We start from the raw sequence: 25,189 nt of genomic DNA on the forward strand, positions 1-25,189 counted from the left end.
CTTTAGATGCAAATGAACTGCTGAGTCCTGTCCCGTGGAGGTGGCTCTTCTATGTTGTGCCATGCGCTTGTGAAGTGGCTGTTTGTTTTCTCCGATGTAGAGGTCTGGGCATTCCCCGCTGCACTGTACAGCATACACCACATTGTTCAGTTTGTGTTTAGGAGTTTTGCCTTTCGGGTGAACCAGTTTCTGTCTGAGTGTGTTGCTGGGCCTGAACAGTATAAGGTGTATCTTTCAGCTCCACCCAGAAGGGGAGGGGGAGCAGGGCCGGAAGCTACAGCCATTAAAATTTCAAAATGTCCTCCTCCTCTCCTTGATGACATTATATTATGGACCCCAGCTTTAATCAGAAGGTTTGGTTTGCTGCCTGCACAAATCAAGGAGTTTAAAATGCACTTTTAGTTTCAACTGAAGGGAATTAACAATGGCATTCTATTAATCATTAAGCGATATGAGCCATTTTATCTGGTTCCTCCATTTTCACTGGACTGAACATAACAAGACAAAAGGCAATCATAAATACTAGAATTATGTGCTTTAATGAAAGCCGACTTCACAAAATAATCCACCAGGAATTCACCTCAGACTCCCTCAGTTGGTGTTCTCCACAGGAGTTTCTGTTGGTCATTCTCTGTGCGCGTTTAATGTGGATCAATCAGATCGGCAAAAACTGAAGATTTTTTATTGTATTTTTTTTTAAATAACACAATTGTGTTTCTTGTCCTTGAGTGTCGCTTTTAAGCTCCTTCTCCTTTTAGCATTACAAATCCAACTCAGTCACTGCTTCTTTGAGTTTATGCTGTATACGAAGAAAAGAATGTACACAACTGGGACTTGTTAGTGAAAAATAAAAATGAAATTTCAAACAAGGCAATGCCCCAAACGAAGCAAAATAGGCAGCAACGTGGATGCTGTTAGGGAGTAAGGTAGATAAATGAAGATCATCTCTCTGGAAGGCAATAACATGTGCCTTGAGATGATACAGGAAGGATGAAGGCTGGGACGGATGAAAAATAGATCACACACACTTCAGGCTACTTCTGATGGAGACATCACTGAGTGTTTATAGCACCAACATGCTTGGTGTTGCTGCAGAAATAAAATGCAAAACAGCATAAAAGAAATTAGCACCTATTTTTCTTAAACAACCTGATGCATCATTATTGCAGGGTTTGCAGCAAAGCTCTCATAGGTGTGAAGTATGCATCATAAAGCCGGTGTAAACTTCAGAAGTCTTCTTAGCAAGTCGTCTGGAGAATTCAGAGCTCCTATTAATATTCCGTACCAACGTGTTGAGTGGAAATTGAAAACTTTAGGGGGTGGGTGAAGAGCAAAGGGGGGAGGGATTATACCTGCACGATTGGTTCCACACTACAACAATTGTTACAGCAGCTCAGTTGTAATTAGAGTGAAAATAATTTTTGGGAGAAAAAAAAATTGCTTCAGAGCAGCGAGGGACGAGTAATCTGACTCATACTTGAGCTGAGAAGTACGTTGATGAGAAACATGTACCTACGCCTCCCCTCAGAGCTATGAGGAGGGATGGAGCAGTAATTGCTTCCCTTGTCATGTGATCCAATGGAAAGTGGATCAGAGGAACCTACAGTAGCCATTAAGGCATAATACATGTCTGAAAGCAGACAAAAGATAAAGATATTAAAGATATATGAATAACTTTCAAACGCAACTTTATGCAACACGTAGTGATTACATTTGAAATCTTTTTGTGTCAGCGCCTTCATGAGTAGCAGACACAAAGGCTGTATGAGAGCAGGTAATGGAGCAGGTATAAAAGCACAGGGAAATTAAGATTCATTTGGTCTCTATAAAGAGTTTCAGTTGCTATTTTTTGGTTGTCAAACCAGGTTTGGTGCCCTCTAGAAGCTTGTGAAAGCCGGTTAGCAAATGTTGTTTGCTCAGAAAAGAGAAAATAAATCTGTAATTTCTTTAGATCTGCAAATATTAAAATAAGTTACATGCTTGCATGGTATAATTGTCCATCACATCATAAAAACACTATTTTTTTATTACAATTTAACACATAAAGGGAAGCAGGATTGTTTTTTTGTAAGAATTGTTACCACAAAACAAAAATGATGTTCCACGATGATGATGAGAAAACCTTTGTAGCAGATTATTGAGTAGTGTCAGAGTCAGAAGTAAGATTATTACCATCTAAAGAAAAGACGTTGAAGCTGAATATTCCAATTTTATTTCATGCATCAAGTTTTTTTCACAGAGATATTCAAAAGTTGTGTTTAACAACGTAAATCATCAGTACATCTCTAAACAACTTTCTGAGAGGGCAAGTGAGCTTAGATGTTAGGATTTAAGAGATAAGGCCAACAACAAAATGTGGGAATGGTGTAATTCTAGACTAAAGGTGTTTTTGTCTTGTCGAAAGTCAATGAAATGGCATGCTGCAAAAGCTGCTAAGGTACAAACGACAAGGCAGTTTTCTTAGTTTGCTTCACTGAATCCAACATGGTGCATCCAAACAATTCAAGACCAAGAAGGAATGATTATGGATTTCTAATGCTTGATCTTGGAGGCAGTTTGGGCAAAAGATTTCAATCTCTCCTGAAGAGGAGCTCGTCAGAACCTTATCCTGTCACCACGAGGCGGTGGGTAATTATGATTTAGACCAACTTGAGTTTGTGAAACTGAACTAATGCATTCAAACTTTTAACTTTTAATGAAAACTATGAAACCAATGATTAGGTTTGTTTTTAGGGTATTTCAAAAAGCTGCTGAATGTTGTTGCCTTTTAAAACAACAGTGTTTGACTGCTCTGAACGTGTGCATTTCACACAGACCAATCCAATGGCACAAGAAAATAATCAAGCTGCTCTCCATTTCAGTTTTGAGGGAAAAAAATATTTTACTAAAATATATTAATCTTATTTTTCTTTGAATCCTCGCTAGAATAACAGCAGACAGAGGCATTTGGGTTGACATATGTGGACATGGCTCCTGACTTTTGAATGAAATCCACTTAAGCCAAAAGCAGTCACATGGGACAACTGAGGAGCCACTTGATGAGGATGAGCACTTGAGGCTGACTAAAAAAACTACAATGGTTCTCTGTAAAGACAATGCAGCTGAAAACACGTCAACTTAACTCTTCACAGGGACACTAGATGAGCAGCTGGATCTGATCCTAAAGGAGAGTTTAGGACAGCCTGTTGGGCTGAAATTGAGCTTTTTGACTCACAGTTGAAGCTTTGAATGTTCCGCTATTAATTTGATAATGAAAAAGAGAATTGAACTATGATTTTACAAAACTTTGACCAGTAAACGAAGTGCATTTTTAGGTGGATTTGTTTCAGCGACAACACATCAGTGATACTAAAGCAGGGCTATTCAATTCCGGGCCTCGAGGGTCGGTAACCAGCATGTTTTGGTTTTAACCCTGCTTCAACACCCCTGATTTTAATCAGCAGGTGATTAACAGGCTTCTGCAGAGCCTGATGAGCCACTGCGCAGGTGATTCAACCACTTAATCTAGTGTGTTGGAGCAGAGAAACCACTCAAACGTGCTGGATACCGGCCCTCGAGGCCCGGAATTAAATATCCCTGTACTAAAGGGTTACTTTGCAACTTTTTCACATTTTTAAATCATTTTCTTGAGCCAGTATGTACTAAAATCACTCTTTCCAGGATTAATGACAGGCCACCCAGCCCCCATCACCCCCCTGTGGCCAGAATATTCCACTTGAAACTTCAGAGTAGCAGGCTGGTCCTAGTATAGTAAAATGGAGCTGGCATGCCAGCACTGCATTCTGCTTCCAGCATGTTCCCTGCATGGTTTAGATCACAAACGCAGTTGATTTGTTTGATTTAGTGATGAATCACCCCTGTAGTAACTAATGAAGGCTGGGGAGACATATCAGTTGTTAGAATAAGGTGTGAAGAAGACGAACGCACAGCGAGTAGATGAACAGTGAATTAATAACGAACACTATGGGGTGCTAAAGGCAAGCCAATACTGCATAGGCAAAAAGTTAACTAGTTTCAAACTATATTACATTATTTATATGGTACATCAGTGTACCTGGAGTTCTTTTGAGCAAAATTGTTCATGCACTCCAGGTAGCTGCATCCTGCACATGGCCACAGTAACATTCTCATAGTCGTGCAATCAAAAGAATATGATTAACACCTGATTGTTCGTGTCCACTCATATTCTCTGGTACTTTCTGACTGTTATATGTATTTGATGAGCCCTGCTGCAGCAGAGCTCAAAACCTGTGCTCTGGTGATTTCACCTCACTGCTGCAATCGTGCACTCTGCTATTTTTGTGGTCAGTAGATCCCTTTGAACTACTTGGCTCAAAAGTATCTCATGGGGTGAAAGACTAGCAATGTCAGGAAGCAGTTTTTCTGGATGATTGAGTTAAAAGCAGTTAAAAAACAAGAAAACAACAGGACTGGCTGGCTTGGGGGTGGGAGGCTGCGGGCGGGCCTATGGTCTTGCCGCTGATATCTCTTGGGACTCTGCCGGCTGCTGGTTGTGGCCCCCCGGGGCAATCCTCTGTGCCTCTCGAGAGGGGGCTGGGGCTTTTCTGGTTACAGTCTCCCTGGGGTCCCTTGCTCTGGGGCAGCTCCTGGATCTCTGGGGCTTGGAGCTCCCTCCATCTCCTACACATCTTTGGGGGGCAGATCTGTAGCCTCTCACATTCTCTATTGGACACTTCTATAGAGAAACCTTACATATACAAGCGTGGGTACGCACACAGGAGCTCACATGGTGCTCTCATAAGTATGGACGTGGGCATTTTCAACACGTCTTAAGGCTGTGGTTGGCACTTAATGCACTGTGATTTACTATTGTGTGATTGTTCAGTAAAATATGTCTCACATATTGGATTTAGTTTTTTCTTTTGGTGTTAATGTAACAGAGGTCAGACCTGATGTTTGTTCTCTGTCTGATCATGTTCCTGTTTTGTGTTCTGTGGATGTGGCCCGGCCTGTCTCTCCTAGGTAGGTGGGGATTTGCCATGCTCGCCGCATTTCCCCTTCCTCAATTGTTGAGTTTTCTGCTTTATTTTCAGATTTTTTGTTTTCATTTGAGGATTCTTCTGATCCTGAGATCCTCCTATCCTTATTTTCTGCCTCTTGCACTTCCATGCTCGATCAGATTGCCCCTCTAAGATCCCGACGTTCCCGCTGTCGTTCTGACCCTTGGCTCAACCTTCATACCCATACTGCTAGACGGGAATGTAGGAGATGTGAGCGGCGGTGGAAAAAGTTTAAATCTCCAGCTTCCTTTCATCTTCTCCATGAGGCCTGGAGGAGTTACCAACGCGTCGTTCGGAAGGCCCGTTTTGACTATTTTGCTGCTATTGTTACCGAATATTCGGGTAACCAGCGAATCCTCTACTCCACTGTTAATGCAGTTTTGTCACCCAACGTTCCTCTGAGGAAAGGTGCACCCAATTTTTGCATTTTTTTATCTCTAAAGTTGCCACATTTAGGGCTCAGATTCTTCTTCCCTCTCACTCAGAAGCCCCTGTTTGTTCTCCATTATATTCCTTTGAGTGTTTTTCCCCCGTCTCTTCTTCCTCCCTATGGAAGACAGTGGCTGCTATGACGCCCTCTGGCTCTCCTTGTGATTTTATGTCCCCTCGCTTCCTGAAGGATGTCTTCCCAGTAATTGCTCAACCGATTCTGGAGATCCTTAATGCAAGCCTTAAGACGAGGATTGTTCCCCAGGAGTTTAAGCATGCGGTGGTCCAGCCTGTTCTAAAAAAGCCAGGCTTGGACTAACGATTTGAGTAATTACCGCCCTATATCTAAGCTCTCTTTCCTCTCCAAATCGTTGGAGAAGATGGTTTTTATCCAGATTTTTAATTTTCTTGAATCCAACAATGTTTTAGATATTTTTATGTCTGGTTTTCGTCCTCAGCACAGCACTGAGACTGCTCTTATTCATGTTTTTAACGATATTTTGCTTGCCTCTGATTCTGGTTCTCAAAAGTGTTGTTGGTGTTTTTAGACTTATCTGCTGCTTTTGACACTGTCGACCACGCAATCCTATTAAAGCGACTGGAGCAGTTAATTGGCATTTGTGGAACAGCTTTAGAGTGGTTTCGCTCCAATTTCAATGGCAGATGTTTTAATGTTGCCCTGGGGAATTGCGCCTCTAGAGTGGCACCTCTTTTTTGTGGGGTTCCCCAGGGGTCCGTTTTAGGCCCGCTTCTTTTTAATCTATGTATTTTACCTTTGGCAGCCATTTTTAGAAAATTCCGGGTAAATTTTCATCTCTACTCTGACGATTGTCAGCTTTATGTGGCCCTAAAATCTGCTGACCTGTGCAACAACTGACTGCCTGAGTGAAGTCAGGTCCTGGGCCTCGGCTAATTTTCTCCATCTTAACAGCTCCAAACTGGAGGCTATTTTCTTTGCCCCCTGCTCCCCCTTGGCTGTGGAGCCGTCTCTGCCCCCTTCATTGTCAGTTTTGGTGAAGCCGACAATTACAAATTTGGGGGTCACTCTGGATGCTTTTTTTTAAATGGATGCACAGATAAATCAGCAGTGTTGGGAGTAACATGGTACAAAAGTAATTAATTACTGTAATGCATTGCTTTTTGCTGTAATGCGGTAATGTAAGGCATTACAGGGAAAGAAAATGGTAATATTTACTTGGTACAATTGTCAGTAACACGGTAATTACGATGCATTTTTAAACCCAGAATCAAGGTGTGGGTTTCCTAAAAATTCTAATTATGGGAAGCCTGAAAAAAGATCCAGTATCCACATATATGACGTCATTTATGAACTCAGCTTTGCGGGCATTCTATGAGCAAGAGGACGCAGCGGTAATGGCTCAAATACTCCAGCTGCGTCCTGCGCGTGGCCGCTATTATATTCACAAAACCGCTCCACCAAAACAAAGTAATTAGTTTGCGATCGTTTATATCAGCCCATATTCTTCACGTACTTTTCAGCTGCGTTCATAATCTGTGCCCCGGTGATTTCAACTCATTGCTGCTGGAGCATATTAAGTTTTTTTGCGTTCGGTAGATCCCTTTGGCTGATCGTTAGAAAGTAGGAAATCTAGGAAACCATTTTTCTGGAAGACGGAGAAAACATGCAGCATGAAGGAAGGTTAGCGAGAGAAAGGGCAGGAAATTATTCAAATAAAATCAACAAAACAAAACAAAGTGCTTGAAAAGAAAAAAGTAGGTAGATTTATCCCCAATACACATTTTTACCAGTGAAAAGCAATAATATATAAGCATTTAATATTTATACATGTGATAGAATCAGATCACCCCAGAAGTCAGTCCTACATCCAGGGCCGTATCAAGGCATTTGGGGACCAAGGCAAATATAGGCTTGGAGCCCCCACCACCTCACTCCCTGCTCAGTTAATATAAGATGGCAGCATGCTGAGAGTACAGTTTGTTGTTGCTTTATAAACAATCATTTTAAAGCACTGTTATTATATCTGACTGTTTTTTCCAGCAATCCTAGCTCAGACACCACATCACCTTCCACAAATATGTCATGAGCTCACTGAGTGTCAGATTATCAGATTCATATTGAAGTTGTATTGGTGAAAGTAACTTAAAGTAATGCAAAAGTAGTGTAATGCTTTACATTTTGAAATCAGTAATATTGTAATGTAATGAATTACTTTAAAATGAAGGTTACAAGTAATAAATAATGCATTACAGTTTTGAAGTAACTTGCCCAACGCTGTAAATCAGGTAGTCAGGTCGTGTTTCTTTCATCTTGGCCGGCTGGCCAAACTAAAATTTGTCCTGAACAAAAAATATCTTCTTCAGTCAGTTGTTCATGCCTTTGTAACGTCACGTCTGGACTATGCCAATTCTCTTTTATATGGTATTCCCTCCTCTTCAGTGGTGCACCTCCAATTGGTACAGAATGCTGCCGCAAGGTTTCTTACGGGCATAGACCGACGGCAGCATATCACCCCTGTTTTGGCAAATTTACACTGGCTTCCAGTTTGGTTTCGGATTAAGTTCAAAATTCTGTTGGTTTACAAATCTATTCATGAAATCGCCCCCTCTTATTTGGCACATCTTTTGAGTCCCAAGGTTCCCGCGCATACCCTGAGGTCCTCTGACCAGCACCTTCTGCTTGTCCCTCCTGCCCGCTATATGGCCCGTGGCGAACGGGCTTTTTCAGTTTGTGGGCCTAAACTTTGAAACCAACTCCCCCTGACGGTCCGACTTTCCCCCTCCCTTCCCACTTTTAAAGTACGTTTGAAGACGTATTTCTATTCCCTGGCCTCCCCGGCTGAGATAGTTTAACCCTTGTGCTTTCCTGTTTTTTTTTAATAGTTTTTATTTGTTTTATCTATTTTTGTGATGTATTGTCTTATACAGCACTTTGGTTTGCGTTGTCACCGTTTAAATGTGCTTGATAAATAAAGGTTGATGATGATGATGATTTCCTATTTCCTCATCAGGTTAAAGCAGTGATAGCTTGCTCTAGTTGTGTTGTTGCCCCCCCCCCCCCCCCCCCCCTTTTTTTGGTTTGTTTTTCTCTTTCTGCAGGTCTAGAAGCAGACTTGTGTTCATTATTGATTGTTTATTTTATGGATTGTGGATTTTTCATATTTTATGCAATTCAGATGATCTTCAAAACCCAGAGCTGTTTCAGGACATTTGGGGGCAACAGCAAAATAGACTTGGCCTTAGACCTGAAGCCTGTGTCTAGTTAAAACCCTGTATAAACCCCTTATGGTTCCATTGCATGTTTTCTTACCTTAATTCCAACGTAATCTATAGGAATAAATGGCTTCTCCAGTGAAGGAAGGCTGGACTCATCCAAAGGCTCGCCCACCATCACTTTGGTTGCAACACTGATAAAGTCCACACCAATCGTTTTCGACACAAATGGGAAGGATCGTGATGCCCGTAGATTACACTCTATCACCTACAGGGTGCATACCACACATACGTTTCATTACAACAAAGAAAAGGCTTCTTTCAGATAACAGTGAATTTATGTTTAGTTGAAGGTGTAAAGGGTTAATTTACATGTTATTTAATGAACCATGAGACATGAGATTCCATAGAAATTATGGAATCAACCTTGTGGATCTTTGGGTACTTTTTAAACAGAAGATTGGAACTTTTTATTGCAGGGATTATGTAACAACTTCGTATTAACTCAGAGACAACAGAAGAGAGAGTCAAGTTTTAAAAGTTTAAAGATTTATTACTAAACAAATTAAAACTAGACTACCTTTAAACACTAAATGTATGGTGTAACTAAGGTGAAGTGAGACAGAGAATGGCGTAGTGTGGAATGTTGTTCAGAACCAGCAAATCCAAAGAAACAATTAGTTCTGATGGGAGTGAAGGTGCCGTCTTCGCGCTAAGCTTTAATTCGGAGATTCAGAAACGCACAAGGCGCCATTCTGTCAGTCTACGCACCCTTGGCGGAAGTCCCCGTCTAGATCAGGAGGTGTAGAGGTCCAGCTTGGACCTTTCTGGAGCCGAAGCTCGTAGAACAGCCGCGGCAGCCGACCAGTCCAGTCTTTGAGATACTTCCGGGTCACGACAGTTTATCGGCATCTAACAAGACCCAAAACGGGGTTGTGATGGTTCAGCTGTTATTCTGAAAGGAACCGTTGCAGCAGGTGGAACGGCAACAGATTTTATCCAGCTTGTCGTTGGTTCTTTTGGCTGAAGAGGAGAGTTACGGATTGGCCACTCCGTCAACTTCTCTAGAACGCTTTGAACTGGCGTTAAAGATGACGTGGGCATAGTTTTATACTTCGGATGTTTTGGTTTATGGTCGAATGAAAAGGTGACAGATTTACCAAACACCACCAAAACCACGCCTCCGTCAGATCTGGCAGATTCTGATTGGATCAGTGAAAGCAATGTGTCATGTCTTAACGCTACTTGAGATCAGTCCCTAGTGGAAACATTTAAAGTCAAATTACTTATTATATTCTATAGGATTATAATAAAGTAATTAATTTTTTGATTTCACAAATTGGTTCACATTTTATTGTTGACTACCACTTTGTTTGATTAGCTTATTAAAAATAGAGTTCTTTGATTTATTAAAAAGGAAGAGTCCTTTGTCTTCATTCTTCCAACCAATCACTTCATTCCACATCGGTTGGAAAGGAAAACAGTTTAGGACAAATGCATGAGACCTTGAGGCAATAACTCATGCAGATTAGTTATTGCAGAGGAGAGGGGGGAAATGACTTTTAGGTGGAAAACAGTCATTTCATTCCGTTACAAAGGAAAATTTTAGCAATTCTCAAGTGAGTTTAGAAACCATCTTTCTTTCATCTTTCTTGTTAGTACTAAAACTAGTAAGTACTATATTTTTTGTCAAACGGCGTGGATCATTTTACTTTGTGGCTCTTTTAGTATCAGTTTGCCCGTGTCCGTGTTAGCTAATTTTTGGCGCTAGCTATAGCATGCTGTGGCTGAGCTGTTTACAGCAGTAATTCCACTTTCAATCACCAAGAGGGAAGAGCGGGAAAAGTTGTTTAATGTTGCTTTAACATTGCAGTGAATTTCTTTGGTCTTGGCACCGGTCAGACTAGCCCGTTAGCTCATCCATCCTGAAGCTCTATTTTTTCAAACTGAGGGGAAGGGTAGTAAATCTTTTAAACTTTTACACAGAAAAATACTTTAATGTGTGCAGTTCAGATGTTATTAGTCGACAAGCATGAACTTGAGTCCCGAGTAAGGCAATCATATGTATTTTAGATAGAATCTCTATAACTGAAATATCCTAAATGAAAGCATTACTGGTTATAAAATCAATCCAGCTTCACAAATCATTCCCGACATGAAATGAGTTCAGTTTGTGAGTGAACTGAATTCCCTGCAGCTTGATGTGAAAATCGTCAATCTGTCGCTGGGAATATGGCACTTACCATGACATCATTGCCTTTAACCAGAAACTGAGTGTTGAAGGGTCCTGAAATTTCAAATGCTTGCGCAATTTTCCGGGTGGCAATTTTAACCTGAAAGCAAAGAAAAACAACATTAATAAAGATATGAGCCTGTCACACAGGCCTTCATGATATATCATGTTTACACAGAAAATCCTGCAAACATTTTATTTGTGAAACATATTTTAAGTCATTTGCAGCCATCAGTTTTGTTGTTTTGACATATCTACATGCCATTGTGTACTCGTGACTAAGAAATCCACCAGCCTCTCACGTTGTTCTGGATTTTATAGTCACTTAAAATCCTCACATGGAGTGAAAAAACTCCTGGAGAACGTAAAGCAGAGAAACTCGATTGTGCTTTCCGGATTTACAGAAAAACAACAAAACACTTGAGAAATCTGCCCATTGATTACTAACCTGATCTACCTACTCAGGCTTTTATGGAACCAGCACAACTACAATAATATTGCATGATTTGTAATACTGCTGTCAGGATATTCCATAAGCACAGAGAAGGTAATATCGCCAGTGTCTCCAACATGATGAGATGCATGAGTAGGCAGGGGGCAGAAAATGACCTAAAGTGACAGCAAGCTTATGAAAAGATTAACATGAAAAGTTGCTTTTATGCCTAAGACTGCAGGACTTACAAAACGTAATGGGTGGAAAATGGCTGCTGGCCCCTGGAGGATCACTGGCATAAAGCTAAGAGTGTTTAAGTCACTATTAGCTGACGCGGCCAGAGCCATGGATTCCAATAAAATAGCCGTGGATGGTTTTCAAACTGCAGCAATTAACTGTGTTAAAATACATAGCAGCAAAGGTTAGATTTAAACTGGTTCGGAGTGAAACTTTTTAGGGACTTGAGTGAAATCAGTGTTCTTTCATTATCCCAAGGCTGAATTAAAAGCTGGTTTAGCCAATATCTGCCACAGAGTAGAATTAATTCATCTGAGTCATTATGCATTTACAGAAAAATAAACATGTAGCTGGCAAATAATTTAAACATCATTCTGTTTATTGAGTGAATCTAACAGATTAGATTTTTTATAAATAGTGGTGTAGGCTGGCTTTATTTCACTGCACACATTCACCATTGAAACGACTAGGTGTGTAACAATACACTGGTTCACATGTACATTGTATATTTGGTCATTGATCCAAAATACAAACATTGATAGGGTAACTTTCACTCACTTTTATTTAGAAAATTTTATTTTGAAGTTCTGTTGAAATGCCATTTTCCACCAGTTCCTGCACATCACCAACATGAAGAAGCATCATGGCAAGCATTGACAAATCTGTGAAGAAGTCATCTCCATCCATCCATCCATCCATCCATCCATTTTCATCTGCTTATCCAGGGTTGGGTCGCGGGGGCAGCAGCTTACGCAGAGAGGCCCTGACTTCCCTCTCCCCATCCACTTGGGCTAGCTCCTCCAGGGGAATCCCAAGGTGTTCACTGGCCAGCTGAGTAAAATATAGGGGTTTCACATCTGGTACCGTTCAGCCCAGCCTGCATTGCATTTATTGTTTTCATACCTGATTGGCCAGGTACTTTTCCCTACCCTACTGGGTTGGTTTTCGGCCCTTACCCTCTGGTGGTCCGATCAGGGCCAGGCCGGGCCAACACACTCACTGCTAACTGATTGGCTGGCTCAAATATGCCTACTGTTAGGGGGAACCTCCGACTGGCAGATTTAATCAACCAGCAGGGGCTTCCTGCATGCGCGATTCATTATCATTCTGGATGCTGAGACATTAACGTTGCCCCTGACTGAAGTTGCAGCAGCTATCTGTCTCTTCTCACTGCTGTGAGGAGCGCTCACACACACACACACACACACACACACACACACACACACACACACACACACACACACACACACACACACACACACACACACGGCCGTTTTTGTTTAAGGGAGACACCACAGACTTTTTTGCGTATCCTTTTTTTCCCACCCACATGCTCGGAGATTTTCCAGTACCTGAAAAATGTGTGTGAACAAAGCCTACCGGTGCGGGAGCCAGACCGACGACACCCAGCCCGGTCTGTGCTGGCCCAAATAATTGGAAACTGCCTATGGTCCCTCCAAAGTGTCCTGGATATTCCTTTAGGTCTTCTCCCAGTTGCACGTGCCCAAAACCTCACCAAGGAGGTGTCCAGGAGGAATCCTAAACAGACGCGTGAGCAACCTCAACTGGATCCTCTCGATGTGGAGGAGCAGCGGATCTACACCGAGCCCCTTTCCAAATGACCAAATGAGAAAACTCATTTCATATCTTTGTACTCGTGATATCTTTGTACGGGTGAATAAACGTTCATATTCTGCCACTTTTTCTGCAATGCACTCTTCAATCTGTTCCATGTCTGCTGCTAAATATCTCTTTATTTTTTGAAGCGGCAAAATCTGTGCTGTTGACGAATTTACACGAAGAAGCATCCTGACCAATCACAAGCTTGCATTCCCAGTCTCTTTCGACGAATAGTTAAAAATCGGGGCACATCTCCATCTTCCCCTGCGAACACGTCGAAGGGCTCTTGTATCGACACATAATCGCACTGCATGTCTCCGTCAACGCAGTCAGAGAAATAGAAAATGGGCTTCACATTGTAAGGACTAGCGAAATGTCCTCACTTTGGTTCTTTGGCGTGACCTTTGACCCAGCTCTCACCCTGGATTCTCATGTCAGTTCTCTTGTTTGCTCTTCCTTCTTCCATCTCAGGAACATTGCTAAGCTGAGTCCCATTCTGTCCCGCTCTGAACTTGAGACAGTTCTCCACACCTTCATCTCCTCACGCTTAGACTACTGTAACTCTCTCTTCACGTGTCTGAGCAGAACCTCCCTGAACCGTCTACAGGTGGTTCAGAATGCCTGTGCTCGGCTTCTGACCAAGTCCTCCAAACACACCCACATCACCCCGCTTCTCCCCCAGCTTCACTGGCTGCCAGTCAACTTCAGGGTTCATTTATAGATCCTGGTTCTGGTCTATAGGGCCTTACATGGACAAGCACCATCTTACATTGGTCATCTTCTTAGTCCCTACACCCCCAGCAGGTCCCTGAGGTCCAGTGATCAAAGCCTACTGGTTGTGCAGCGCACCAGGCTAAAGGTCAAAGGTGACAGATCATTTGCTGCTGTGGCCCCCAGACTCTGGAACTCTCTCCCCCTGAGCCTGACATCAGTGTACTCAGTGGTCTCCTTTAAAAAGAAGCTGAAGACTAACTTGTTCAAGCTGGCTTTTGTATGACCTTCTTCACCACTCTCTCTTTATTCTGCTCTCCCCACCTATTCCACCTTCCTCAGGATCCACTGATTTCCCTCTTTCCTATACACTCTCACTCTTTCTTAACATTTTTTCTTTTAAATCCCAATTGCTTATTCTTGCTCGTTTTAAATATATTTTTAAACATTTTCAAAATGCTTTTTTCTATTTTTACAATTTTTATATTTTTTGTTTTTGTGAAGCGCCTCGTGATTTTTATCTTGAGAGGCGCTATAGAAATGATATTTCCTTCTTCTTCTTCTAATGTCCTCAGTTTGCAGGTAAAAAGCTTGTCATTGGTCCTAACTTTGATGTATAGACGAGTACACACACACACACACACGTTCTGATCATTTAATGGGCACTTTAAAGAAATCCCCTTTCAAACTTGACCTCTAGCTGAGAATCTGTGCGCAACAAGTAAAGGGATTAAGAAGTTTCATTTAAAAAATCTGTTAATTGCATCACATTTTTGTTTTATAGTTCCTGTTAACAGCAAAATAAAAAATAAACAAATAAACCCAAGTTATATGTTGAGCACAGACATCCTTGTAGTTTGTTTTGCATGAAAAAATAAAATCAAAATACCTTAGATACTTATAATCACTTTGAAGTGTGTGTGTATAGTGGTGGCTCAATAATTAATTCCTCTAAGTTTTTATTCAGTGCCACATATTATAGAATTAAACTTTTACTTACGTAAAACACAAAAGTGCTCCTTCAAACATGATCCAAAACATTCTGTTACATAACTCTTTGAAAGCCGCGCATATCTGCAATGAGCTCCAAATAAATTTAACTACTGCTTGTTAGAAGATCTTTGACAACAGTGGGGAAACTGTGCAACACAACAAGAGACTGTTTCTCTCCGTGTCATCTGTGTTGGTGAAAATGGACGCATGCAAATGATAAAACGTCAACGTGACCCCGCTAACCTTCTCTAGAGCTCCCTGGCTGATGCTCTGGGTTGGGAGCATTAGGGTGGCGTCACCTGAGTGTACCCCGGCATCTTCCACGTGCTCCGTTGTGGCGTGGACAAGAACCTGGACAGAAACATGGCGATAATAACACAGAAGACATTTTTCATTCAAGAAGGGGGAAACAATTAAATCCTTCTAGTCCAAGATTTATTAGATTCGTCATTTATGAGTGAAAACACTTGGCAAAAGTAATACGCACGCTTTTACCTTAGAGCACGCTGGGGTAAAGAAAAAAATGTGAATGGATGTGCAGAGTCAAAAGAATAACTCTGCACATTCCACCCAAAGGAGAAGAGATATGAATCACCAAGCAACTGTGTGTGAATGTGTCTGTAAATGAGCCGCCGTGTCATTAGCTCATTTGAACGGCTGCTAACCGCGGCATTCATTAGCGCTCTTCAGATAGAGCCTGTAATTAATACGTATTATCTCCAACTTTTTCACTTTCTTACACACCCGCGCGCACACACACACACGTAATGAGGGCTGTTTGGTATTCACCGAGTGGACGGCTTGTTAATGTGATACTGGAGATAAAGGAGGAGCTTTATTCAGAGACGGCAAAGTGAGAAAATCTACCGTAGAACTGGATAGCCCACGTACAATGTGACACCCTTGAAATGACTCTGAGTCTGAACAAAAGAAAAAAAAACAGACAGGAAGTCACCTACAGCAAGTTATCGTGCCAAACCAGCAACAGTGTTTGAAAGTTGTGCAGCTTTGTGTCATAGTAAAGTAGTTTTAGATAAGGCGTCGGCGGTACCAGAAAATAACACTTGGAATATTTTTTTTAAATAAATTACAATTATTCTAATGCAATATGACAAGAACTATGAAACTGTGAACAGAATCAACATATTAATTAACTTGCTATGTGGAAGATACAAAGATTTTATATTTAATTCCCTTAAGCTTAGGGGAGAATGAACTGAGCTTAACTGAAGAAATATAATTAATAAAAAAAAACAATAAAAAAATCCTTAAAATAACATTTCATATGTTAAAGGGTTAATGAAAATAATATTACCTTTCCATTTTTTGCCACAGCATCCACCTCTACCTCTCTGGCTCCACGTATAAACTTGGTGATGACCACAGGGTGTTGCTGGAGAAAATGCAGCAGGAAGATTATTAATAATTTGTGAATGCTAATATGTACCACAGCAGTCTTGTCTTTTCACAGCCAAATGCTGAAAAAACGGACATTTTTAGCATCATTTTGAGTCTATTTAACCCAATCTGACTAAGGTTATTTTTTGAGTACTACGTTTTTCAGTCTGCTCTGTTCTTCAGCTTTGAATTTTATTTTTTATAGTGACATTAGCAATTTGTGTATTTACACATTAAAATTCTAAAACATTTTGAAGTCATGTCACTCTTTTTTCAAAATTATATTTTACTTAAGATTTGTACCAACCAAGACTTACAGCATACCACATCTTACTGAAGTCTGAAGTAATTGCACCCGGCATTAAACTGTTTTTATTCGAGTATACTCTCACTGGCCACTTTATTGGGTACACCAGTCCAACAGCTCGTTCACACAAATGACTAATCAGCCAATCACACGGTGGCAATTCAATGCATTTAGACATGCTGACATGGTCAAGACGATGCGCTGCATTTCAAACTGAGCTTCAGAATGGGGAAGAAAGGTGATTTAAGCGACGCCGAACGTGGCATGGTTGTTGATGCCAGACGGGCTGGTCTGAGCCTGAACTGCTGATCTTCTGGGACTGTCACGCACAACCATCTCTAGGGTTTACAGAGATTGGTCCAAAAAAGGGAAAACATCCAGTTAGCAGCAGTTATGCGGGCAAAAATGCCTTGTTGATGCCAGAGGTCAGAGGAGAATGGCCAGAGGAGAGTGGAACGGAAGATTCACATCATGGATGTGCAGCCGATAAATTTGCAGCAACTGCATGATGCTATCTTGTCAATATGGACCGAAATCTCAGAGGAATATTTCCATTACCTTGTTGAATCTATGTCATGATGGATTAAGGCAGCTCTGAAGGCAATGGTGGTCCAAACCAGTACTAGCAAGGTGTACCCAATAAAGTGGCCAGTGAGAATATATATATATATATATATATATATATATATATATATATATATATATATATATATATATATATATATATATATATAATCCATCCATTTTCAGCCGCCTATCCGGGCTTGGGTCGCGGGGATAGTAGCCTAAGCAGGGAGACCCCGACTTCCCTCCCTCCAGCCATTTGGGCCAGCTATATATATATATATATATATTTATATATATATATATATATATATATATATATATATATATATATATATACCGTGAGAATAATAATTGTTAATAATTATTATCGTAATTGCAGAGGTGCATGTTCGCAAATGAGAGGTATTGTTTTCAGTAAATTTCACAAAAGCAGGGAGAAGGGCTTAAAGGTGCAATACATTTTTTTACTCTAGGCGGTGCATTTGGAGGCTTCTGCTTTAATTGTAAGCGGTAGACACTAAATGAAAAAGTTGTCTGCGTGTTCGTGAGAGACCGTTGCTAATTTGAGAACACAAAGGTGAGACATAAGAAAGGAGGTCGATGGCAAAATGTCCATCTCACGTGTGCAGACATGTTCACTTGGCTTTAACGCTTGTCTCACCTGAGAAACCTGTGTAGCCTCCTCCAGGAAGCGTTTCATTTCTTCCTCTCCATACACAACGTTCATTGCAGAGCCACTGGTGGGATACGAGCGGCGGAGAGAGGGAGAGAGAGAGAAAGAGAGAGAGAGAGAGAGAGAGAGAGAGAGAGAGAGAGAGAGAGAGAGAGAGAGAGAGAACAATGGAGGGAAAACAAGAGGGCACAGGAGATGAGGAGCAGCGAGCCAACAGGAGAAGATGCAAGCTTCAAATGATTGTTCAAAACACTCATTATCTCTCTGTTGCATCACCATTACCACAGGGAGCAAGGTCTGGAAACAGTCAAAATAAGGAGCGAGAGAGAGTAACGGAGAAGAACAGCTATTTAGGTCGAAAAGCACTTCAGGCTCTTGAAAATGAGTTCAGAACTTCATCATTAAAAATACAACAGATTTAGGCTAGATTTGTTGTGGTTGTTGTTGTTTTTGATTTTATCTGGTTTATCTTGGTGTGTGGAAAGAGCGGGTTTGAGAAACAGGACACGGTGAGGCCATGGGCTGCTGTCAAATCTTCACTCCTTCTGTGTTTGTGGCTCAAAGGCAGACGTTTGTGCACCCCCACCCCAAAAAGAATACTGACCCTTCATTTGAATACCAGCGACGTGACTGCATTCAAGTTAAAGCACACGGATGTCTTGGAAGCGATCTGCTTTCTGCGTCACTGATCTAAGAATTTCAGATGAGGGTTTTTTTGTCCTTTTTTGTAAAAAAGTGAAATCTAAATTAGTAAAGCCTGAATAAAAGTGCAATTGTTAGCATTTGAACCGTTTTACTAAAATGTGCTTGGTTATGATGAATTATCAGATTTTTTTTCTTCCATTTTTTCTTTATAGTTTGTTGAGTTTTCATTATGAATGAGGTTTCAGTGACACCAAGGGTCCTGTTGAATTCAGGGTGTCTTCCTGACATCTGCTGGGCAGAAGCTTTACTGCAGGGTTTCATCATGCGATACGATCCTTAATTATCACAAATTAAAAGATAAATTTAGATAATTGGCTGTAAAATTTCAAGCCTCTTTCTTGCATTTGTTTGAGCTGATTTTGTTTTAATATTTGATATCTTGTTCTCGCAGCCTAAAAGAAAAAACATTTGTTTACTTTTCATGCCAAAATTGAGACAACTGCTTGTATATAGTTATGATGCATATGAATTGAGACTGTATTTTGACAGACATTAAGTATTAAAAACTTACCTAAGAACATATGAGGGCCGCAGGAGACAGGGGTAGCCCACCTGGTTGGCAAATGCAAAAGCATCATCCTGAAAGAGTGAACAGCACACAGGTGTGACATTAAGGTAAGCCTAGAAAGATCTAATTTGTTTAATTTACAGCATTTTATACTGAATTTATTTATTTATATTTGTTTCCCCTTAAAAACTTCACCAATATTTTCTTTTTCTTTTGAAGTCCTGTACAAATTCAGCTAAATAACGACAGGTGGAAGTTTTTTAGACCTCAGAATTGTTTTACTTATTTTTCATCAGCACCACCGTCCTCACGAGATGAATAACTGCCCTGGAAAATCAGAGTATCTACAAAGCCCTCGCATGTCCTCGTTTTTGCCTATCAGATCACATTCTCCTGCTGGGGTGTGTTTTGGTGCCAGAGGGAGAACATCTTCGCACAGGCTACACACTCTTGTAATTTGTAACAATAAAGGAAGTGCAACTTGAAGATCTTAACTCGTCCAAACTTGAAAACGCAGGACAAGCATGCAGAAAGCCTGTATAAAATGCAAAAACTCTTAGAAGTTGCAGTTTGCAAAACCAATTTTTTAAGGTTCCACGGGTCACACATAAGGACACAAGTCAAAACAACATCTAAAAATGATCACACTGAGCAGCAAAAGATAATCTACAATCGTGTAAATGTTCTTATTTCCTCACCCCAAAAATAATTAATCAGTAATTTAAAAAAAAGATCATTTGATGTTTTTAGGGCAATAAAGAAAGCAAACATCAGAATTTTTTGTGGTGTCAATGAAGAAAATATAACATTTTGATGAACTGACCGCCTAATGCAGAAATCTGGAGTCATTGTCTCAAAAGACGACATCTAGAGAAGTAAAAATGTATTGCACCTTTAAAGGTGCAGTGCGTAAAAATGAATACTGACATCTAGTGGTCAAATTTGATCAGTGCAGGCCATTTTGCTAAGCAAAAAGTTACTTTCTCCCTGCCAGTCTGTGAGTTTCATTGCTGTTGCCAGTGAGGGCTCAGCACCCGAAGACAAGATGACAAGTGAAGTTGACTCACAGTAGGTTTTTTATTATTTGTTGCGATGGCTTGTTAATGTTACATGATTACTGTATCACCTGTGTGGCGCTTAGGTCTGCTCACATGCCGTTTTTAAAAGACCTTGATAAATAAACTGGTATGGTATGGTAAGTTGATAAGTAGATCATTACTTTGTCATATTTGGTTTTAGCACTTATTACGGCTAAGTGTCATGCCCCACCCCCCTCCCCGACCTTACCGTGTCCGCTGACACGAACGGCGCAGCGAAACTAGAGCCCTCCATCAGCCAATACCAGTGAGAAACAGCAGCGGAACGTGTGCAACCACCCCACCCTCGCTCTCACAGAGGAACACCCCCCCACCCCCCCACCCCGACGGCCAAAGCTGCCAAGCTTAAAGAGCAAATCACCCCCAAATCAACTTTTTTTGCTGATAAACGAAATAAATGAGTGTCTAATTGCCCTGTAGACACGTGTAGTCAATAATTTGGCACTTCAGTGCATCTTAGTTAAAATTTAAATTTTCTGCCTAAAACTGTCAGTGTTGCGCCGTCGTCAGGTAAAAACTCTGCACTGTATTTGAATTTAAATCTGCCACCGCTATTGGCTAAGAGGTATGCTATGATGTCAACTGGTACATTATGATGTCACAATGCCGTTGTGAGCCTGTGTGTGTGTGTGTGTATTTGTTAGTGGCCCCACCCTCTCGGTCTGGCATTTTTCAAACATGAAGTGGGAGTGGAGTGTTTCTTGTAGGGGGTGACTTGCTCTTTAACCCATTTTCTGGGGGAAACCCTGTTGTTAGCTCAATAGAGTAAAACCAAAAGATGCAGCGACTTCTCAAGGAAATAACTTCTGGTTCACTCCTGTTTATTGGCTTCAGTTCTTTAAACAACTCTGGAGCTTTTTGCTGGCCAGTGCGGAATTACAAACGCCAGCGCTGTAGCGTTAGCTTGGCTCAGACACGGCATCCTCACAAACGCACAGTAACTTTGTCCCTTTGGTTTTTTTTTTTGGAAGGAGAAAAACTTCCAAAGATTTCCAACTGGCTGAGAATGAATTAAGTTTCAAAACAACCTTCCTTCCGACATGATTGAGATATATGAATGTTTTGTGGTTTTTTATTTTTTGGACTATAGGTTTCTTACATATTGCTCCTTTAAGCCCCTCTCCCTTCTTTCGTGATTACAGCTAACAACGTCAGACTTGTGATTTTTTTTTAAATGTGCCCTTAAAGGGACTTAACGGAGTTTTGAATTTTTATGCTCGCGATTGCCCCCCTCTGGCCAAAAGCGTAACGGCAGCTTCAATGGGAGGCTCGTGCACGAGGCGTGCATGCTGTACGTGCACACTCCTTAACGAAAATAACAGCTGAGACGAAGCTGTGAAGCTGACGGGGATCAGCTTCACAGAGCTCTGAGAGCTGACAGTCCCGTGTGTGTGTGTGTGTGTGTGTGTGTGTGTGTGTGTGTGTGTGTGTGTGTGTGTGTGTGTGTGTGTGTGTGTGTGTGTGTGTGTGTGTGTGTGTGTCCCGGAGGACAGAGGGCAGGAGACCGCGCAGCTAATTAATTAAATAATCTGGTTCTGTACCTTTCTCTTCAGCACAGCTGACAAAGGTTTAAGATGGGTCAGTCCTCCTGCATGCTCAGACCATTAGCTTCAAAAATTGTTCCAAAATGAAAGTTGAACCCACATCTTTTTATCTGTGAATTCAATGCCGTTCAGCGAGTCTCAAATAAAAATGTGGACATCTTACTGTAAAAAAAATATACCATTAATGTAAAAAATAAACTCTAAAAATTCTCACCCAGAATCAAACCCGGGTCTCCTGCACAAGAGTCTGACATCTAACTAGATGAGCTAAACCACCACTGATGTTTTTGGTATCTGTAACTTTTATATCCTAAATGACAGCTGAAACAACGTTCAAAGAATGGTTCGGAGCAAAAATGGCTATTTTGTTGCTAATTTGCACGAAATATCTAGAAGAAAGTAGCTAAGGGTCCTCAGAAATGTAGCTAGGTTCATCACTAGGCGTTAGGAACAGCGACAAAGTCGCTGAGTTGGCACTACCTATCTCTCTGCTGCTAAAGCTACTGATAGCAAATGCTACGGGCGATGCCTGAGCGTGAACGCGCATGAAGCAGCCTGTTCGACCCGAGCAGCTCAGCTCAACTCTCTTTTTCTGTGATTTTACAGAAAAACAGGCAATCACAGTAAAAATGCCAGGGCTCATTCTACAGGACCAGGGCATTGCAGGAGAATGTATGAAGAAGAAATTTATTATTTCTATACATGTTTTGGCTGTCAAACTTCCACAATGCCCCTTTAAGTTCCGTCATTTCCTTGTTATAACGCCCCACCCGCTCTTTTGAGCCTTTTCTCAATTCAATCACATTCATTTTGAAAACCCACATGAATTAAGAGCTACTCTCCACCAAGAAAAGGGCAAATCTAAAAAGTTCAACTGTTAACATCAGCTTTCTCTAATTCCTCTCAATTTTGACTCTTTTTCTCTCTGCATATTCAGTTTATAAAAGATGTAACTGTAGAGACCGTGGAAGCTTTTAGAGGAAAAAAAAACGTTCCCTTCTTATCATCATCGTTTTCATCACCGCTCTTTCTCCCAGCTTCATCATTCCTCAGGTTTAGCTTCTTCCCTCAATCATTACCCACCGTTCCCTCTCCAGGTAAAGTCCCATTTATAAACACAAAATAGCTTCCCAGAGCCATCTCCCCACGGCTCTGCTGGAGTTATTCCAGCCCATTAAAAGCAAAACTACCTCTTCAAGATCGGCATGGAAATAGAATATGTAGGTAAAAGTCTGCAGAGACACACTGAACTTATCTGTGTGTGTACCAGATAATCGGTCCTTAGTGGTACCTCGATACATGACCAAAAGAAATGGAAAATGCATATTTTAGCAGTAACTGCAGACATGCTGCAATTTAGCAGTCCACATTATTCCACTGAGTTCTCATTCTCATGGAAACAAGAACAAGTTGGAATTGGCAGAAAAAAAGAGAGACAGTTAAAAGTAGAGAAGTTTTAAAAAAGGTAATGGGGGTTAGAAAAGGCCCTAAATGATGTTTTTCACTTTAATATATGATTCTAAATTTTATTTAACACAAACTTACTAAATAAAGATGTCAGGAATGATGGTGATTTCTTTTTTCTTACCAGAGAGCTCAGTGCCCTCCATGGAGCTTGGGACACCTCGAGGTCGTCTAGGATGCTGGAAAAGATGGAGCGTTCCTCAGCTCGATCGATCTGAAGGGGGCTCGTCCCGAGAATCTTCACTCCGCTAAGTTGTAATGGTTTTGCCAAGTTGTTGGGAATCTGACCTCCCACCGACACAATGCTACCGCAACAACCCTGTACAGGAGAACACAGTGCATAAGTAAAAAAAATAAGTAAATAAATTAATTAAATTAAATAAGATCACATGAATAAGGCACAGCGAGATTCCCTGCCGCAGATATGTCAGTCAAATTATGTTGTAAAAAAGAAACACAACGTGAAAATGAATGTCTTTGCAACATTGCGGGTAAGAGGTTATTATTTTCAAGGTTGAAGTGTCATCAGGAAATGAATGTGAGTGAATGTTCTCCCCTCTAAAGCCAAAAACACAACCCTGTGCAAGATGAGACAAAGACCAAATGTAAACACATCTTTTAATATCAGCGTGCAACCCCGTTTCCTGTCTAGGTGATCCTAGAGGGATGCTGTTTCCATGGCAATGCTAGGTTGCATCTCTTCATTATTCATGGACCTGCTCTTTTACTCCTGTCCAAGGGTTATCTCCATGCTCTAATGCTGTATATCACACACACACACACACACACACACACACACACACACACACACACACACACACACACACACACACACACACACACACACACACACACACACACATGGGAAGAGTACATCCCTGACAAACACACTTAATCAGACGCTGACCCCGTCACAACTGGAAAACAATCCCTCTGCAGAAGATGTAAAACCCAAAAACAAGGCTGCACGCCAAATCTTAAAATCATCATGATCAGCTAAAAGTATAAGTAAATAAAAAAGGTAGATAGAAACAATACAGAGCAGAGATTTACAGATTAAAGGGAAAATCTTGTTTTTTTTAAGGAAAAATTTCTTGTTTGATTCGTATTGTAATAAATGTCCTCCCATTTCAACAGAAAAAAAGTCACATTAATGAAAACATTTTCCAGCAGATCTGCCGGGAAGGTCAGAGGACGCGGAAGATCAGACTAAATCAATACATGAATTGTAAAATAAATGTCTAATGTGTTTTTAATTTTGATCAAACAGCAACATTTTTTCTTGATTTTAGTTTTTGGCTGGTTTTCAGTCTAATTTAACCCTGGAGCATAGGTCCGTATGCTCAGTGGAGTAAATGAACATAAAATGAAACAGTTTGGGCATTATTTGTCCTGTCTGCCTCTGAAAATGGGATGCTGCTCAGTCAAAGGTCCACGATAACTCAGGCTTGATCTATGACTTTAGGATTTACATACTCAGGAAAATGACTAAATATTACTGCACTAAAACTCAACTCAAGGCAGAAAAATGCTAGAACCCTTGTGTAAAGCTTCACCCATGCTTATAGATTTATATATCCTGTTTTTGGGTGTTGACACGTACACAGAAGCAGTGATGTCCTTACCTCCTGTTGGGTAATATCAAGGATGCGTTCCAGGGTCAACTCTTCAAAGTAAAGACGGTCGCACTCGTCAAAATCGGTGCTAACTGTCTCAGGGTTGTGGTTCACCACCACCGTCTTCTTGTCCATTTGTCTCAAGGCCCTGATGCAGGACACTGCACACCAGTCAAACTCAACACTGCTACCTGGTAGACAAAACAGTGCAAAAATGGAATTAGCACACAAGTTAAGAGTGTGCAGGAATTTTAAAGCAACATAAATGCTGTACACTGCAAAAACTGATTTATAAGAAAGTAAGAAAGTCTTGTATTTAAATGTTTTAATCTTATGATTAGCCTAAAAAGTATATGCAAAAAATATATATACTTAAAATAAGTGAAATATAAAAATCTGCCAATTGGGTAAGCAAAAGTTGCTTGGCAGGACTTCCTAAAA

General features: G+C 40.9%; 1 protein-coding gene across 1 annotated transcript in view; it reads right to left on the minus strand.

Moving 5' to 3' along the window:
* Positions 1 to 25,189, minus strand: part of cps1 (carbamoyl-phosphate synthase 1, mitochondrial) — a 65,390-nt gene that overhangs the window by 12,968 nt on the left and 27,233 nt on the right. The window contains exons 25-32 of the mRNA XM_015975844.3: positions 24,758 to 24,939; positions 23,257 to 23,451; positions 19,031 to 19,098; positions 17,803 to 17,878; positions 16,185 to 16,262; positions 15,113 to 15,220; positions 10,886 to 10,975; positions 8,740 to 8,910 (exon numbers count right to left, since the gene is read on the minus strand). Of these exons, the coding sequence (XP_015831330.1) occupies positions 8,740 to 8,910; positions 10,886 to 10,975; positions 15,113 to 15,220; positions 16,185 to 16,262; positions 17,803 to 17,878; positions 19,031 to 19,098; positions 23,257 to 23,451; positions 24,758 to 24,939 (968 nt within the window). The remainder of the gene's footprint in view (positions 1 to 8,739; positions 8,911 to 10,885; positions 10,976 to 15,112; positions 15,221 to 16,184; positions 16,263 to 17,802; positions 17,879 to 19,030; positions 19,099 to 23,256; positions 23,452 to 24,757; positions 24,940 to 25,189) is intronic.

The sequence above is a fragment of the Nothobranchius furzeri genome, chromosome 14 (assembly GCF_043380555.1).
Source record: "Nothobranchius furzeri strain GRZ-AD chromosome 14, NfurGRZ-RIMD1, whole genome shotgun sequence".
NCBI classification, from domain to species: Eukaryota; Metazoa; Chordata; class Actinopteri; order Cyprinodontiformes; family Nothobranchiidae; genus Nothobranchius; species Nothobranchius furzeri.